This window comes from Oreochromis aureus, linkage group 10, assembly GCF_013358895.1.
Source record: "Oreochromis aureus strain Israel breed Guangdong linkage group 10, ZZ_aureus, whole genome shotgun sequence".
Taxonomy (NCBI): domain Eukaryota; kingdom Metazoa; phylum Chordata; class Actinopteri; order Cichliformes; family Cichlidae; genus Oreochromis; species Oreochromis aureus.
The window spans coordinates 28117262-28137023 of NC_052951.1; the positions used below are offsets into that span (position 1 = coordinate 28117262).

Consider the following 19762-nt stretch of genomic DNA (forward strand, 5'->3'; position numbering starts at 1 on the left):
CGCGACAGAAAAGCCGATCAGCTGATCATTAAGCAGTTTCATGAAGTAGTGGCAGGAGAGGGAGAGAGAGAGGCAGTCGCTCCATATATCGGTTGTTAAGCTTAACGCGGGAATGCTTTACAAACATTCAGAGATGAACTTACACACTTGCTTTACTTCTCTCTGTGATAACTTCCTTGGAGATGAAATGCTGGTTTGGTAGTGAGGCTACAAATACACACAGCCGCTCTATCACGTGAGCACACTGCTCCAACGTGCTACGGTTATGAGCCGAGTTACGCGGTGTCGCAAGTTTTGTGAGGTGCTTTTTTGATATTTAATGGATCGGATTACATTTTTTATTTCTGGCCGATATCCGATCCAGTAATTTACGTCAGTATCGGACCGATACCGATATGTAATATCGGATCGGTCCATCTCTAGTGGATACGTGTGCTTAAATAGTTTGTGGTGGTCAATAATCAAATTCTTCAAATATATAGTCATTCCCAGAGTGAGACAAGGTGAAAAAACAATGTTCATTATTTGAAGTAACAACAATAACAAATTCCAGTGTCTGTTCCCTGCAGGAATAATGTCACCAAACAAAAGTGGGATGTTTTTCACAAGACAGAATGTCTGGATAGAGTTCAAACCAATGCTATTGCCAGCACTGATTTTAGTGGGCCGGTTTTTTCTTTCTAAAAATCCATAGTCAAAACCATAAATCCTAGAAAGCAAGTTCTGTTCTGATATGAAGTGTTGCGTAAGATACTCAAAAAGCAATTTGACCTCATACTGAGCCACACCTTCAAGAAGGTCATGCATTATATCAAATGAGTAGTTATTGCAAATATGGTAATACTGCAATGAATTGAGTGCAGAATTTCTTTTCAACCCATACAGTGACTTCAATTTAGGATTTTCCCGAAGAGACTGGCAATGTATGTCAAACAAATCTTTCCCACGAAGAATAATTTTAGGATCATCCTCACTGTACACCATTTGACAATCATTCTTCTCAATCAAACAAAGGCGACAGAAATGACGGCTACTGAACGACTCATTAAAACCAAGAATTGAGTGCATCCCTAGGTTATCTCCAGTGATCTGTGATATTGTGCCATATACCTGCTCATCAGAAAATGGAAGACTTAGCCCTTGGCTTTCCAGTTTTTTGACATCATTTATCAGTGGTTCCAGTATAACATCAGAACCATACTTTTGCAGATCTGGTGTGTGGAAAAGTGACACTAAATGAATGTTCATCAAAATGGAATTAAATTTTGGGGGCAAGTTTCTTATAACAAAATAAATACAGCCAATTTTGTGAATTCCGCGTTTAGAGCCAAGAGGATTGGCTGTTTCAAAATCATCATAGTATAGCTGAATTTGTAATGCATGCCTTTTGGCTGAAAACAAAGGGTGAGTTTTAAAGTAACTTCCATCACAAAAGTCATGATAAGCATCAGGCTCTGAGCTACACTCTCTCTGCAGGAAAACACAAATCTCTGGATTTCTAAACATGAACTTCAAAGACTCCAAAATAGGTACATATATAAAAGTATCCTTCACAGGTACTTGATCATAAGTACCAGACTTCTGATTTCGCCTGATGTCATACCTCACTCCAAGTGTTATTTCTCTAGGTTCTACAACTCCCCATTTTAGATTGAAGTATTTATTTCGTTTCCATTCTGTGTTCAGATTGGTGAAAGGGTTTTCAAAATTTTCAAAACATTCATTTATTTATTAAAGATATGCTGGAGTCCTTTGTGGGTAACGCAGAAAGAATGGCCTGCTTTGCTTCTGAGCGAAGCTCACTTGTTAATTCCTCCAAATCGCCTACAAGTGAGGATACTAAACTGTTAGAAAGGCCACTACCCTGCAGTTTGGCCACAATGGATGCACACATTTCTTTGGATGAATCCCTTGTAAGTACTGAATCAATGCTCACTGGAACACTGGAAGAACTAGACTCTGGAAGAACACTGGGAGAACTGTGAGGAAGATTTGAGGAATTAAACTGGTCCTCCAAAGCAGGTGAAACTGTGTCATTAGAAAAACAAGCAATGGCTGAAGTTCGATCATTTTGGTCAACATTGCTGTGAAAACTACTGAGGTGCTTCCTAAAGCCTGCATAAGTTTGGAACTGAAGCCTGCAGCCTGGCTGCCAACAAAATAACTTAAACTTAGGTCCAGGATAATAACCATGTTCACCTCTTAAATGTGAAATCAGCTGCTGACTGCTGGGATAAGCTCTCTTACACAAAACACATGTCAGCATTTTAATGATTTTTACTTGGGTTGTGAGAAGAATTTCCTGGTTAAGGATTTTGGCTCTCAGGTCACGAACTCTTGGGGACTCCTTCATTTTCCCCATATCAATATTGTATACTATTGTCTGCAGAAATGTGTAGAAATTCACAAGTGCAGCATCATAAGACACACTGAACACAAAATGAGCTTTAAAAGCTCATCAAATGCCCCAAGGGAGCGGCTGGCCTGGCAGGGGATGAGACGCTTGTCTATGGCAACATAGAAGCTGTCGACCTTCCTCTTCTGGCGCCCAACAGCCAGGAGGTATGGCTGCTGACTCTGCTGATTCTGGAGATGCTCTTCCAAACTGCAGCAAGACTGGAGTTGAGACAAAGATACTGAGCATTAGACACAGGAGCAAGTCAGAGATAATAGCATCACAGAAATGAGTATGTAAACCTCCTTTGTAAGCTCAACTGTAATTTGTTTCATTCACCTCTTAACCAGTGACATGACAACTTATGATAAAAACTATAAATATTAAATTACCTTATGAAAGACTACAAGTCTCTCAACAGCATCAGAGGCGCTGATTTTTTGATACTTTGGTCCTCCTGGAGGTGGCGGAAGGAGATGTAACAGTAACAACAGGGAGGCCATGTCTTGGTCAAAGGCTGCGGCCAAAGAGTCACAAGAATCAATTGACAGCAAATCTTTCAAATGCAATTTTTAAGGAGAACTAGAAAAGCACTTCCTAAGAAAGTTGAAATGTGCTGTCATAAACATTAAACTAACAGCTAAAGAAAACTGATGAAGCAAAGCTAACAGGTGAATGAATTGGTATTTATTAATAGAATCCTGATGCTATTGAACTTTAACTGCTTATAGCAAATCATATTTAACAAACTCACTTGCTGCCTCATCAAGATCACTTCCTGGTAGACTCTCTGCTGACTGCACCAATTGACGCAACTCTACTGTTGAGGTGAGCTGCTTGGCCTCTTTGATGATTTGATACCTAAAGATTGGATCCCATTTCTGAAGCAGCCTGGTAGATATCTCATCATCAAACAGGAGAGTGAAGTCTTGATTCACCTTTAAGAAAGAAAATCTACTACTGCCACATTCATCTTGAAATTTAAAGTGATATTAAAAATTCCACTGAATATTCTCACCAATCCTTTTGTATCCAAGAATCTTGGGAAGATAGACAGGATATCAAGACTTTTGTCAGGATCATTGATGAGCTTCTGACGATGCTGAAAGGTCTCTCTCATCTTCTGGAAAATCAAGGAAGTGTCGGATGTATGGTTCAGCAAAGAGATGGCCTCCTGGCAAGCATCTCCATCAAGCTGCATGTCGACATTAATGGGCCTTTGGGAATTTGGGCCCCCTGAAGAAAAACACACAAACATAAAAGCATGGGTGCTGAGCAGATAGGTAAATGAAAACAAAATAGGATATAATGTAAATGAGAACATTATCTAGTTTGTGGACACTTAATTTCTTACCTCCTTCTTGAGCAAAGCCAGTGGAGCTACTTGGTGGTGCAGATCCTCGTCTAGTCTTTCTCTGTATCGTTTTCAGACGCCAAGAAATGTATCCAGTGCTGCTTGCAGCATCATAGAAGTGTTCCTAAAATGTAAATACATTCAAAAATAATGTGTTGTCAATCTGAAAATTTTCAGAACTTAAATGTCAACGCACACAAATCCCAATGATGCACAGCATGAAAATTATGTAAACAAAGTGCAATAATAGTGACTATACATAGCCTTTCTTGGAGTATGGGTCTTTCAGGGATGGGAACAATGTCACTACCCCTAGCGCGTACTGTTCTCTAACAGCTTTGGTGGGAGGTGCCTGAAAAACGATTTTAAATTAGCATGCTTAAGTAATGGCAAAATAGTAACTTGTATTTAAAAAAAAATAAAATGCACAAATAGAACACACATACCCATGGCAATCAATCATGTGAGCCACTATTATATTGACCATTTTTCTTCTGGTAGCATCTGTTAGAGTTTGTGTTGTGTGATATTCCTGGAGAACCTCTTCACCACCTGAATTGGTTCCAAGTACACCTTCAATTAACTTGAGAAAAAAAAGATGCAAAAAGTGAGGAATAGCTTTTCTACATATTAAGAATAATGAAGTAGAAAAAAACCATGAGAACTGAGTTTTGTCACAACCTTTTTAGCAGATGCTGCATCAACAGTACCCTCAACTCTTGTTTTCTTCCTGGGACCCTCATCTAGAAGTATAGTTGATGTACTTGCATTTGAGCTGAAGCTTGAGTCAGAACAATCAGATGCAGAAGACAAGGAGCAATCAGAAAATTCTAAAAGGAAAAAACAACATTCTGTAAGGTGTAGAAAAAAATCTGGCTGCAGATTTTTAACTAACAAAGCAACATCACACTGCAGACCTGACTCATTTAAATTAACTGATCTCAATGTTCAAACAGCTGATTGGTCAAATTGTGTGCTCCTGATTATTTGGAACAACCAGCAGCCACACGGCCCTTCCCGTGTCTGGTGTTGAGTTTGCCCTTTAAATTTCTCACCATCACTTGAGAAAACTGTTAGGACCACAGTGCCTTGGCTGATAAGGTCACTGAAAATCACTTCATCAACTTCTGTCCCTGTTGCATCTTTGTACACTACTTTTGCATCAGGTGGCAGGCAAAATCTCTCGATGACTGGAAAAGATAAGATATATCTGAGTGCACCTTTTAAGTAAACTGTTCTTGCCTCACATTCACTAAAGTGATACACCACTGTATGATTCAAGAGACTTGGCGAAACGCCCTACAAAAAATTCTGTCCCCCCAACTAAAATTAGGTAAGATATAAACAAACCTTTTTCATGAAACTGCATAAACTCAAACCGCCCATCAACCTCTTCCAACTTCACATACTTCTGCTGTTGGCAGTATCGAACCTGTTACGGGTCCGAAATTGAGGACGAGAGTAAAACAATGATGGTCCAAAAGAGGTCGATCAAACAATTGATTTTAATGAATACACGCAGCGTGGGGAGACGTAAACTGTAAAACATCAGTTGTAAATCCCCACCCAAAAATACACTTCAGATTGCTTTTATAATATCAGGGTATTGTAACGCCCCCTCTTGTGTTTACAAGCACATTATTTGCATCTTAAGAACATTGTTTGCCTCTTCTACAGATAATGATCTATTCTAAGAGATAAATGCAGACACAGAAGTTCCCCTTTCTGGCATCCATCCAAATATGGTGATGAGGTCAGGCCTTTGAGGTCCCCATGGACTTGTCCTCCTCTTTGCGTCACCTGTTGCTAGGCAAACTCAAGTGCAATATGTTGCTGAATACCCTGAGGCCTTTGCTCAGCTAGTATTTTACTGTAACAATATACTCAGCATATAAGCTTTTAAGATTATAGATTTAACTCAGCGAATTAAAGTGGTTATAACTGCACCTGTAATAAACATGTTAATATTTGATTATGATAACCCCTGTAATACAAATTACAACATAATGCCAGCAACTTCAATAAATGCTTGGATGAAATGATAATTAATGCAATAATAAAGATGATGGTTATGTAAAATAATCCCTGTAATTCCACAATTCCCTCTCTTGACGTCTCTGGAAGAGACTACACCATTTTCTTGTGTCACTCTTCGACCCACTCTGTCACCTCTGGATCCATTAATGGCATCCATCCATTCCCAGGTCCACTGCCTTCGCTCTGACCCTCTCTAGCCGTCCCCTGACTCAGCAAATCAGACAATAACCTCATGTCCTCTAGGTGGTCCAGTAATAAAACGCCAGCTCCCACTTGAAAACACTTCATGCTTAAGTGGTCTCTGCTCCTTTCCTGGGTCCCTCTCTAGTGGAAATCTAGTGGAATGGACCCTCGTCATCAATCACTAAGTAAACTGAATTGGCACAGGTCTCAAATAAGAAGCAGAAGACACTTGGGCCTTCGCTCAGGCCTGCTACTAGATTTATGTGTATTGTAAGCATGCATGCAATTAACCTGCTATGTTCTCATCTTCCCTCAACATGTATCACCTGGACACTCTCACCAGTGAAGCTTAAAACCCTCTTGGATAGAACATCAACTCTAAACAAGCACAGATATGCAATGTGTATAAAATGAACTAAACCTGTGAATAGAATGAATGTGATGACAAACATATTCAATGCAATATGAACCCTGTAAACAATATTACTGATAAACAATGCTGTAAAACATGTTCTTAATGCAATCATAATAATGCAGATTATATAGTAGGAATAAAAGAATTTCTGAATCCCCACATTCCCTCTTCTGACATTCCGACAAGGAATGTCACCACACCTCATGTTGTATCACTCCCTGCCCCACTCTATGGGTTCTAAGTTCATCTAATAGATGCCCTCAACCCAGCCAGGGTTCGCAACCCTTGCCATTATCTTTACCAACAATCCTCTGACACAAGGAATGATACAACAACTAGCAATGACCAATATTCCCAAAAATACAGTCAAAGAAAACATCACTGACTGGACAGCCCATAGCCACACCTTTCCATTGTCCAAACACAGATGTCATCCAGGACGCCAGCAGATTTTTGATACCTGAGTGCTCATGCATGGTTTTAGACAATTCGATTTTGCTCTCCCGTCAGTGAACTCGGACCCAATTGTTCTGCGAACCCCATCATGGCGTCCCTGGTTTGGTTAGAGAGTCTCAGCAGGTTGTAATGGACATAATGCGGCCAACATTTCTATTAGGCGTTACCCAAAGAAATATACTCTCCAATCCTACAGCTACCTGACTTACCAGCTTGTACTCATTAGGAACTCCCTGGGCACTCCTATGGAGTCTATCCAGGTCGGCGAGTTCAAACGAGGATCATATGCATGGGTACCCTGGGTCCCTCTTTTGGCCAAAATGTATCTCTTACGTATGGCAGCTAAAGTTCGCGTGTTATGTTGTGGAATAGCCTTTACCTGGTTTCCAATAAGCATGAGCGGAGCTCCCAATCCTTTCATCGCACATGTCCCTCACGCTTCCCATAGGAACACGAGTATTTTCCCCACAGTAATAATAGAGCCCACTTCTTGCCCATGTTCCATTACCGTGCTAGGGTCGCTTACATTGTTGGTGGTTCATCCGTGAGTGTGACAGCACACCTAGTTGGGTCGATCTCTCCCACCTTGTACTTTTCATTATCTGTAGAAAACTTGAAACATGTAATTATCTTATTTTAGCATAAATGGTCCCACTGCTGTCTGCTTTGAAATGGGAGGAAAAGTCTGGACAACGAAATACAGTTGCCAGTAGTCACTGCACTTCTAGTTAACTGTAACATACTATCATAGCCCCACTCATCCTCTAATGCAATGGTGCGGGCTCTGTAAACAACCGTGACCTAGCTGAAGCACAGGCAACACAGTCAGATACATGTTGTTCTCTAGCATTTTGAGCCACCCAATCAAGCCAGAGGTTACTGTCCTTGAAACCCGTGGCGCGCTTTATCAACTCCTTAGGCTTCAGTCTAAAGTAATCTGTTGTCAGAAGTACTCTCCTTTTGGTTCCTGTTCCTTTTGAGCTACTGTTCCCGAAGTTACCATCTGATCAGTCAGAGTGGTGATTAAGCTTTCTGAGCGGCTTAGACTTTGCATCAACTAAATTTACCCTAAGCATATCATGGGGTGATTGCAGACCCATACATCATATGCTCTCCAGCTACTACTAGCTCCTGTACACTTAATGACGCCACACAAATCAAATGTGAATGAGCTGGTAGACCCTTTACCATAATTCAACTCTATGCCATTATTCATGCTGAGACACTCATCACCTTTACCTGACACCTCGCGCTTTTGTCTTTTTACCGATCCTGTTTTAGCAACTACAGTCTCAGGAAGTGCTGGGCTGGACTGGCCTCCGTGTTCAGACAAGTGGTCCGAGTGCCCTGCAAAATATAGACAATAAACAACACAGCCATAGTTAATATCATTGCATACAATAAACATGTAGTTGTAAGGAACATTCTAATCAGTTTTCTCATTACGTGTCTCTGATTCGTGTGTTTGCATCATGTTATATAAACTTTGTATACTTTGTAGTGCATTATGCTAAACAAACAAAACCTTTCAATTCCCCAACCCTATCTGTCTCCTCAACGGGTTGTATGTTTTCAATATTTCCTTATTATTTTGTCATAAAATAAATCAAACAAATAACTTAAGCTGTGTGACGGCACCTTGCGTTTCACGCCAGGCTGTGAGCTGCCCTAAATCTACTTGCTACACCCCTTTTTTTCACCTAGTTTAATTTTTTCAATCCTAGTTTAAACTATTCCTGACTTCCCTCAGTGCACACTGTAAAGTGTAAAAGATACAATTAGCTTTCTCCTGGTAAAAGGTCCTACATTATTTTCTCAACCTTTGGAAACCTCCTCTATCGAGTTAACCCATTTCATTTTTCAAACTTAGGCCTGATTTCTTCGCCCCCTTTAACGGGTAGCGCATATCCGGTCTGAACACTGTGTTTGGGCAATTTACGAATTGTTGCAGGATTTCTATGTTATGTAAAGTTCCTCTCATCCCTTTTATGCTTCCATTATAACCTGTGTCTAACAAGCTTTTGATCTTCTTTGTAATATAAACAACTAGGTGTATTTGTGCTCTGTTTTTCTCCTTTCTCTGGTTGGTTCCGTTTGGTCTGGGGCTTCCAGGATTCTCGCCCCCCTATGGTCGCTGTGGTCCTGAAATCTTCTCCTGTAAAAGATAGAAAACACAAAGCCTCTCTCTGCTACACCTCACTAATCTACTGTGTTCATCCGATGTTCCTTTAATTATTCAAACTTGGTTCACAATATCATGTTCTGGGCTTTATCCTTTTTATTAACTTTACTTAATCTCAATACTCTTTATGTGTGTGAGCAACGCTTTTAGTTCTATTAAACACACCCCGGGTAAAATATACACCATCCCCATGTCAGCCTAAATCTGCGCTAGAAAGCACACTTCAAAATTTTCTATTAGGATTTATGCCTCTTTTTGCTTCAGGCATATACATAACATGCAAAAATTACTGTTAATGCCAGTTAGACAAGTTTCCATTATCTACAACATTTTGTTTCACCCGTCTCACCCTCACATGTTTCCTGTTCACTTATTACATACTTATCTTTAACACCGTCTGCCTCACTAGTTGCTAAGCAGAAACAAAGCACCATGTGTTCCACCTTTGCCCTATAAAATAAATCTATGTCATGTTTGTGTCTGTAAGCATGTTTTGCATTCATTCCTTACACTCCACGCCATCCCTGCAAGTTAAGAGCTATACAGTTAAAAGCTACAGGCCTTTGGCCTCGCCTATTTTAAATAAAGCAGGGGAGTTTCATTTTACTTTAAAAATAACTTTATTTAAAATAACAATTTCTGCCTCAGTTTTACCATATCTAAATTATCAACAACCCCAAAAGTCATAAAATGATCCTAGAACTCTTTTCAAATTACCCCTTAAATACCCCCTTTATATTTGGACACACCAAATGTGTCCAAATAAATAAAAACTCAAAAAACTCAAAATGCATCACCCGGGCTTAAGAAATTAAAGGAAAACGGTTAGTCATATCATCTCTCCAAACACCTCAGCAATCCTCCTCTCTGGTAGATCTGCTCCAGCCCTGTAAACCTGTGTTTAAGGAATAAAATCAATTTAATCATTATGTCAAATCTTCTCGAACTCCTTGCTCCATGCAAAAGTCTGGATCCTTGGAATTTCCTGGAAACAAAACCTGTACTTTACATTTCATACTCAACTCTCCCCCTTTATGATCCAATTTGTGTCATAACAAAAACTTAACTTAAAACAGAACAGTCATCAATCATGTGTTTCTTCAGTTAACGATAACATGAGTTATGTCAAAAATGTTTCCCTTTTAGCATTTAGCATTTTATAATGTAATAACATAATCCAACCCCAGTAAATAAAACAAAAATTCCCTCCAAGCAAACATCAGCATCCCCAGAATGAAGTCTTCCACTCCTCCTGTTTGTCAACATTTTATTCATCCCCACCTTGGTCCAGTCACACACTCACTCACATGCATTAACATCAGGTCTTGCTGATAGTGTGGACTCCCTCGCAAATAATCAGAGTCTTCACTCTCAGCAACATGAGCTCATTCATTTGTTTTATTTTGTTTTCTCTTTTTTAGAAAATAGTTCTTTATGGTTTTGTCTAGATTGGCTCGCGGCAATCTTTTAGACAGGGACTTTCAATCTGATCAGGTCCCCACAGGTAGCCTTTCCTCCACCCATTGAAATCTGGAAAAGTCACCTCATATTTGTTTGTCCGGAAATTTGTCAGCGCTGTTAGTTCACTTTCTTCCAGGCCTGCTTCAGAACAAAAATGAGAAAGAAAGAGAGCTGATTATTAGCTCATCAAAGTACAAAACAAAATCACCTGACAGGTTTTTTGTTTTTTTTTTTCTAAGTGCACTGTTACAAAAACTATGGGCCCTTTTAGACATGTCCATGTTTATTAAAACTCCCTCTATTAAAATGAAAAACAACAGCCCCAAAAATCTGAAACAATCTTAGATTTCACCCATTCAACGCACTGAAAACCTTGTCAAAGCTGCACCGTTTTACACACAACCATGTCCCCTTTGACACTTCACCATACTTAGATTCAGCCTGAAATATAAACACGTTATAACAATGTGTCAACACCAAATTATAAATTTCTTGTCCAAATCTGCACCTCTGAACAGTCTACTTTGCTTCCCTTCCCTAAGGCCTCAATCACACACACAGTAAGCTCCTCTGTCCCCACTCACTGTAGCTAATTTGCATACTGGGTCATATCTCCACAAGTAAACTTGGCAAGAGAAATACATGTTTAAACCTTATCACATTATTCAATTATTTTCATTTTCTTTCTATACTAATCACTTGCTTTGATCAATCAGTGCAAGAGCACTCCTAAGTCACCCTTTTAAACTACTTTAATCACTTCTCTTTTGGTTTTTTCATAACTCACTCCCTTGTCATACAGCTTCTTTTGAGTTATTCCACAACTCTATTTTATCCAAGTGTGTTTTAAGTGCATTTTCTTCAACATTCACACCATTTTAACACTCATGAAATTAGCAGGCTGATTTAATTACGTATGTTTGTGTTCTTAGCCAGGTTTTAATCACTATCTATGCATTACTCTTCATGAGCTTATCTCTGTAAGGTTAGTGCATTTTCTGTTTGTATGTGTGATTTTTATAAATGTCTCTTTGTGATCTTTGTGATCTTGTAAATGTTTCTTTTGCAGTGTTTCAAACTCCTTCTGACAGGGTGTGTTTTCTCTCTCTGGCTCATCACTGGTCATTGTTAATGACATTTCCCCTGCGCCTGTGCCCAGCGGCTTTACCCTTGGAGTCCCGTCTCCTCCAGTGACTCCAAGGTCACTCAGGGACTTAGGTTCAAGCAATCGTGACTGCGCCTTGCCTTAGGTTGTCCCAGGGTTTCGAGGTGGGATCTTACCCGTCATGGGCTGTCCAGCCTTCCATGCTCGCCTGATACAGGGGCCAACTGGGCAAGGGTGTTATCAGGTCTAGGGGACACACTGGTTCTAGAAATTAAAGGAGTGTAAACTGCTTTCTTTATTTCATGTATGTATTAACTTTCCAACAATAATTCCACATGTAACAATTAGTGTACGTGCGTTTTCAATTCATTAATGTAATTGTTAGTTCATGTATTTATTTCTCTCGGTCTGTCTCTGTTCTAAAACCTGTAATTAATATAATTTTATTACTTTATTACTTTTTCTTAAAACATGCATTCGCTTCATCTTCTTAGAATTTAAGGTCTGTCTATTTCTCTGGGTGCTCCCCTGACACAGTCAGTCACACACACACCTTCCTGTTACACACACAGCAGCACAGTAATTTTCTGTTTCTCTTTCCTGTTTCTACAGATTAATCAAACCCTTGTTTTTTCATATTTACAGTCTACAAACCCTCTTTAGTTTTACTAAGTCTTGGTCTAAAAACAATACACCCTTATTTCATGCACACTTTTAAATATTCCAAGTTTTTTGCATTTGTCAGTTTTTGTGACATCATTCACCCAATACTTTCATAATCGTCTCACACACACTGCCTCTTCTCTCAAACTCCCACTTTTCACTCATTCTACTATAAACCTCCCTAGTATTGTTATTACTTATTTACTATTTGGTACAAATCACACAGAGTCACTCAAATCAAATACTGACAGCATTCACACAGTAAAAATCACTCAAAATACGCTCTCCTAAGAGTCTTTTACAGGCATGCTTTTCAAACTCAGAAAGAGCAAATGAAATAAAAACAATTGAAACCTCTAATCCTTCTCACAGCACACGCATAACTGGAAAAATAAAACACCACAGCCTTTATTTCTGAAGAGAGGTTACTACTGAAAGTAATATGTTAGTCTTAAGTATATACAATGCACTCCATATATATATATATAACTCAAAACTCAGTCAATTACTATACATCCACTACAGCAACTCAAAACTTTATTTATAACCCTCTAATAAACATAAATGGCGTCTTAAACACACGCATTCAACAATGTTTGCAGCAGTACTTGTGAAACCAACTGTGGTTTAAGCAGTTCACAGCTTGCTAATTTGCATTTTATTCCCTTCTAGGACATTCTAGTCTCTAATTCCTCTGTTTTCATGTTACAGCGTCTGTCACCAGCTCACTAGCTGTATTCACACCTCCCGTTTGACACACACAACCACACACTCCCCCTAAAAACCCACAACAAACTATCCCTAAAAACACACACAAAAACCCATAAGAAACTTCATTCATTTAGCTTCATTCATTTATTTATTATTATTTTAAACCCTTAAGATGTTGTGCTGTGTTTCCTCTGTGCCCGTTGCAACCTATATTAACATAAAACCAAAATGTAAAAAGTCTGTCAAATCTAACTACTTATATGTTATTGGACTAAAGAACCACTTACAATCTTCTAAAGTCCTCCTCTGCCCAACAAACATCAAATGACTTACACCTATATTCATCACTCAAAGTCAACCTCAATACCTGAGAAACACCAAATGTAACTGTATATATTATCTCAAACTGAAACAAAACCCATCTAAAAATCCTAAAACATCTTACTTGGAGACACCAAAAGAGACATCACTTACAGACATATTTGTTAATGAAATTATTTCAAATTTCAGTTTTCAGACCCCAAATAATGGTCCTAAGTATCAACAGTTTATGTATTCTATCTCAAAACCCAGCAAAAAGTCATACAGTCATGGCAAGAAATAAAAACTTTACTTACAGTATTGTAATAAACAAAACCAGCATCTTAAATACAGGCGTTCAGCAATGTGTAACAGTCTCTATAAACTTCCTAAAACTCTAGGGACCTCGCAGCTGCCTCATTTGCATTTTCACACACACACACACACACACACACAGTCTAAAAATAATACCAGCCTGACTCACAGACTCCTCTCACACACAATTTTACACAGACGTCTTTATAATTACAATAACAACAATTATCAGGCCTGAGATTTCACAACCTACAGAATTTTGACAAATTTAAATTAACCCTCCAAGGGACAAACTCCAAGTTTTTTGCGATCAATTAACCAGTATCAGTTCTAAACTGTATCTGGTCGAATCCCTAAGGTCCCTAACACAATTTAAAAGCGTCTAACGCCCAAGCTCCAAGCTTTACTACCCAAAAAAGCGCAAATACCGTTCCAAACGGTAAAGTGGTCCAACCACTAGTTATTCTGGAGTGCCCCAAGCTCCACAGTGACCAACTGACTATCCCTCGTAGAGGACGAAGGCACGCGTCCGCACCCTCGGCAAGCGTTACCTCTGGACAATGCGCTTCCTAAGACTATCCCATAGTCCCGTCCTAAGATAATTTAATTAATTTGAAAACACCCCATAAAATCACACACGCAATTCTATTGATGTCCAAGCCCGGCTTTATATTCAATTAAGACTTAACTATCACAAACTCTTCGCCAATAACCTATAACTCTAAATTCACTCTGCAGTCCAACTGCTTTAAATACAGTTATTCTCTTTACTCTTTACTTATTTTCTCTTATTCTCTTTACTCTTTACTTTTTCAACGTTTCATTATCTTTACTTCAACTTATACTTTAGTTCTCATGAGATTTTCACCAAAATCAAAACAGACATCTACCAGTAATTTCAGTGAGTAGACTTTAATTTCTCATGTCCAATCTGGCACACTTTGGAAATAATTCAACAGGTAGTGCCTTACCTTTGAATAAGCCGGCTTATGTCCACTCACTTCAACCACTGACTCGTGTCTGCCCGTTCGAGCGCCTCGCACCCTCTCGGTCTCAATCTCCAACTCTCTCTCCTCAACCCTGGCCAATGCACCAAATGTTACGGGTCCGAAATTGAGGACGAGAGTAAAACAATGATGGTCCAAAAGAGGTCGATCAAACAATTGATTTTAATGAATACACGCAGCGTGGGGAGACGTAAACTGTAAAACATCAGTTGTAAATCCCCACACAAAAATACACTTCAGATTGCTTTTATAATATCAGGGTATTGTAACGCCCCCTCTTGCGTTTACAAGCACATTATTTGCATCTTAAGAACATTGTTTGCCTCTTCTACAGATAATGATCTATTCTAAGAGATAAATGCAGACACAGAAGTTCCCCTTTCTGGCATCCATCCAAATATGGTGATGAGGTCAGGCCTTTGAGGTCCCCATGGACTTGTCCTCCTCTTTGCGTCACCTGTTGCTAGGCAAACTCAAGTGCAATATGTTGCTGAATACCCTGAGGCCTTTGCTCAGCTAGTATTTTACTGTAACAATATACTCAGCATATAAGCTTTTAAGATTATAGATTTAACTCAGCGAATTAAAGTGGTTATAACTGCACCTGTAATAAACATGTTAATATTTGATTATGATAACCCCTGTAATACAAATTACAACATAATGCCAGCAACTTCAATAAATGCTTGGATGAAATGATAATTAATGCAATAATAAAGATGATGGTTATGTAAAATAATCCCTGTAATTCCACAAACCTGGACCAGCATTTTACTGAGACAAAATAATAACAAAAATGGCATACTAGTAAGTATTTGACATTTAGAGCAATTCAAGCAAAAATGATTAAAACACTGACATATACCGTACATGGTGATTAGTACTGACCATGCGTTTGAATTTCACTGCAATAACATTTAATGTTATCAAATAAACCTGTGTCTGTCCATGCAGGAGTCCAATTGATACACAACACAATACAAAATACATGTTAATCTATGGTGTAGTTTACACCAGACACGGAGTGCTACGAAGCGATTGTTTCGGTATCTGGTCTATTTTTTGCGTGGGCCACGCATGTTCCGCAGGAAGTTACACCAAGACACACAAGACAATAAGATAAGATAAGATAAGATAAGATAAGATAAGATAACCTTTATTAGTCCCACACGTGGGAAATTTGTTTTCCAGGCAATTTTGAAGATAAAAGCTATTCTCCAAAATAAAATACTGCGATTGACAAATGCGATCAGATTCGTGTATGAAAAGAGACAATAGAGATGAAAATAAACACATCGCAAAGGAGGGGACAGCCTAACTGACTATGTTTGGGGCGGGTGTCTCAAAGGGAGAAGAGAGTGAGACAGAGAGAGAGACAGATTAGAGACAAGTCAACGATGAACGATGTCAAAGTAAAAGCAGGAGTGACTAAAACAAGCTCTCTTCAATTATTTTGGGATGTTATTTACTTATCAATTGTGAAAAAATTGCTCTGAATAAACAGAGGAGCAAAAACGCTCATGAACTGGCGTGGAGAAAGACGTGTCTGTGTGAACAGGGGAAAAGCTGAACGTGGCGCGGCGCTTCCACGTGCAGTGTCTACCGTCACTCACGAGTAAAAAGACTGCAACATTAACATTAGCATTGAAGGCTAAATAGAATTTTCGACACATCTCCTCCTCTATTAAAACTCGTTTTCAGCAACCGAACACCAAGAAACATCAAGAAAACCTCACTGCACCGATAGAATACCGTGAATTTTATATAAGTTTGAATTACTTACCGTTTCTGTAAAATACTCCAAGCAGCAACACGGCAGGCATCCACCACGGTGTAACCAGCAGAAGCACATGGAAAATCGGCCCGGCAGAGCAAACTATTAATTGATCCACGGGTTTACCTGGGCAGAAGCACAGGGGCCTACCAAGATAAATAACTCTCTTCAGAGTTCATTTGCTTGGACTTGAATAACACTGTTTAATAACTCCAACACTGAACACTATTGACTATGTGCACGAGAAAATGCTAACTTCCTGGTTTGAGGCCGGATGTGGGGTTGTACATTTCCGGTAGCTTTACTTTGCGGTAAATCGCTACTGCAAAGTTCCAAAGAGCAGAAGGTGGGAACACTCACCACTGTTGTGTCACAAAAAATCTAATGATAGATTTTGACGTTTAATAAGCCCCACGCCCCCGATACTGGGGCCAAAAAGGAGGAGATCACGTTTAATCGGTTATAACGATTATATATATAAGTCCAGACATGTGTGGTATCCACAGAAACCTCAGAATCTCAGCTAAAATGTCATATAAACCATTTCTACAACCACCAAACACACCGAAAATAAGCCGCGATTAAACGAGCAGTTACGCAAATGCGCAGAAGTCCGCTAAACAAACAAAACCGAACCAGAAATTCTTCAGACTTCATGTAACCGGTTAAAGATAGGCTGGTTAGCTCCCAGAGCTATCACTGACTCCACACACCAAGTTTCACCACGATCAGACCAAAATTCACTGAATTAGCCACAAAAGAAGAGCACAAAAACACACAGCAGCGCAAATGCCCTAAGACAGAAATTGGCTTACCGTCCCGATTTCCTCCATTATTTTCGCCGGTAGCCGGTAACCACGTGATTGACGTTTAAAGAGTTTAGATCAATCGGTTGTTTGCATCACTCAACACAAGCAGAACTGCATCACTGCAGCATAAGACACATCGTCCACATTCAGAAGCACATCTCTGTATAGTGACTGGTCTTATTCTTTAAACAGGCAAATGTTCAGCATTCAAACTACAGATGAACAACAGTCACAGATGTTTCCCATTATGTCCACACCTACACAGCATGTTAACAAACCGTGAAAAAAGCCACACAAAAAATGAACGATTGCTGGTGAGGGTTTCTATACATTAGTATGTATGAAGGGTATGTTGTGACTTACCTTCAAAATTACAGTGGTCCCTCATTATAACGTGGTTCACCTTTCACCTCGCTGTTTTGCGGATTTTTTAGTGCAAGTTTTCATGCTTATTTTTACGTCACATTGTGTCCTGCGTCCTGATCGCTGCAGACATCTCCTCCGTGACGTCTGTCCTGTACAGTACAGAATCGCTGCATCGATTGCTAGCAGTGTGACTCTGAAGTGCAGTACTGGATGTCCACGATGTCCACGCATCAAAAAATAAAATTGGCTACTTGATTTCACCTATTGCTGGTTATTTTTAGAACATAACACCCGCAATAAACGAGGGACAGCTGAGAAATATAACATTTGAATCCCTTTTCTTTTGCTCTGAGGCGTGGGGAAAAATATCGACAAGTCCATGAACATCATTTACAGATATATTGCGTAAATGCCCAAGACATCTATAGAAATGTAAATCGCTGCTTGATTCATTCATTTGCTTAACTTGTTTTGGACCGTAAACAAAGGCGCGAATAGGACACCGGAAACAAAGCTCCACATAGGAGTTTTTGCACCGAAGTAGCATATGCTAACGTGCACATGTGTTAAAATGACACTTTGAGAGTGGAAATCAACTCTAACATGTTTAACCCTGAAATTTTAACACTCCAGTTTTTGCTGTGTAGGGTAAAATAAATACGAGCACAGCATAGACTTATATTAAAGGTTTATTGTCATTTCTTAGTATACCAAAAGACAAAAAGGCATTTTAACCCTCAGCACAACATCACAAATAATACATGTCACATATTAGTCATTTAAACAGTAATAATTAATTTTTTTTACTATAGTATAAATAAATATATATATATAAATACTATATCTATAGATAACACAACAATTAATACATGTATTGTTTAATTAATAAAACATCAGAAAGTGATAAAAAAAAAACACATTAGAAATAGCAATAGCTTCATAACAGACCAATAAATCAACACATTTTCATCAGCAGATGTTTGCATGTTCAGTAAAAATATTTCAACAAGTTTTTGATTAAAATTTTCAATGAACTTCAGGTCCAGGGTATATGCCAATTATACCCTGGACCACAGAGGGTTAAATTTGAAAACAGTTTAAAAAAAAACCATCCCCATTCTAAAATGTCATGTGACAATCTGATTCATAAAGAGTGATGATGTCACAAGGACATCATGCCTTTGATCCTTGGAAGTGTTTTCCTTAAATAGGGGTCAGGAGCAGCAAGTTTTAGTCAGTTTGTTCGCAGCCTTCAAACGTTCGACCAGAGATATATTTGAAAGTATTTGTAAACCTCTTCAGAGTCACTGTGCACAGCATTCAAAATGGATCGACAAAAACGCCAACAAAAAAAAAAAAATCTTGCTGCCTCTACTTCGAGGTCTGGGCGGCCACTCACTTCAAGAGGGATGACTGATATGACACGATCCATTAGTGCCTCATCAGTCCAAAGGACATTACAGGAAAACTCCGACCTACATGCAAAAATTAAACAAATTGAAGAAGAGAAGCTTCAACTGGAGGAGAAGTGCAGACAATTGGAAGCACGAAATCAAGAGCTGGAAAAACAACAGCAACGCCAGCCTTACACAAAAATTATTAGTGAGGCCTGGACAGGAAAGTTTGGTGAAGCACGACAGAAGATTTTGTTCCTGATGAAGGAAAACAAGACAAAGAGTGCTGAATTAAAAGAAACGTCTGCCCAGCTTCAACGCACGAACGCTACTATTGGGGAGATGCAAAGGGATCTCCAAAACATGGAGCAAAAGAATCAGGCACTCCAAGGAACGCTTGATGAAGCTATGGAACAAAATGCACAAATCCTCGGACAGAAAAAGGAAGAGGTCACACAAATGCAGGACCAACTCAAAGGCATAAAGGAAAAATACGAAGTGCTGAAAGTCAGGCTGGATGAAACAGAGTGCAAAAATAAAGAGCTTCTTGGAGAGAAAGAGCAACAGGAAGAAAAACTACGTTCAAAGATGCAGCGTAGGATCAATGAAATGGCGAAAAAACACTCAGAGGTCATTAATGACATGTTGTTGAACTCGGACAACTTGAAGCGCGAAAACGCTGAAATGCTTGCGCAAAAGCAGCAACAAGAGAAAATAAATGAAGACCTGCAGCGTAAGCTTCAAGAAATCACAAGAAATGAGCAGTTAAAAAAGATCCACAAGGAAAAACAACAGCAAAATACAGACAAGTGCAATCTATTAAAAGAAATGGAGC

The 19762-nt window shown here is 39.1% G+C and overlaps 1 protein-coding gene across 1 annotated transcript; it reads right to left on the minus strand.

Annotated features, from left to right (window-relative positions):
• Positions 1-2388: 2388 nt before the first annotated feature.
• Positions 2389-16560, minus strand: LOC116326375. The gene is made up of 12 exons (XM_039618177.1): positions 16368-16560; positions 15343-15358; positions 5100-5181; positions 4805-4939; positions 4431-4579; positions 4192-4332; positions 4009-4101; positions 3750-3873; positions 3414-3631; positions 3150-3333; positions 2788-2912; positions 2389-2616 (listed from the first exon to the last, which is right to left on the minus strand). The coding sequence occupies exons 2-12, from the start codon at positions 15352-15354 to the stop codon at positions 2404-2406; spliced, it is 1476 nt and encodes a 491-aa protein (XP_039474111.1). The 5' UTR covers positions 15355-15358; positions 16368-16560; the 3' UTR covers positions 2389-2403.
• Between the last annotated feature and the right edge of the window lie 3202 nt (positions 16561-19762).

Coding starts and splice junctions, on each gene's coding strand:
- LOC116326375 (XM_039618177.1), bottom strand. Junction 4,580..4,804: donor AACAGTTTTCTCAAGTGATG/GTGAGAAATTTA, acceptor TTTTCCTTTTAG/AATTTTCTGATTGCTCCTTG. Junction 2,913..3,149: donor TGATCTTGATGAGGCAGCAA/GTGAGTTTGTTA, acceptor CTTTGGCCGCAG/CCTTTGACCAAGACATGGCC.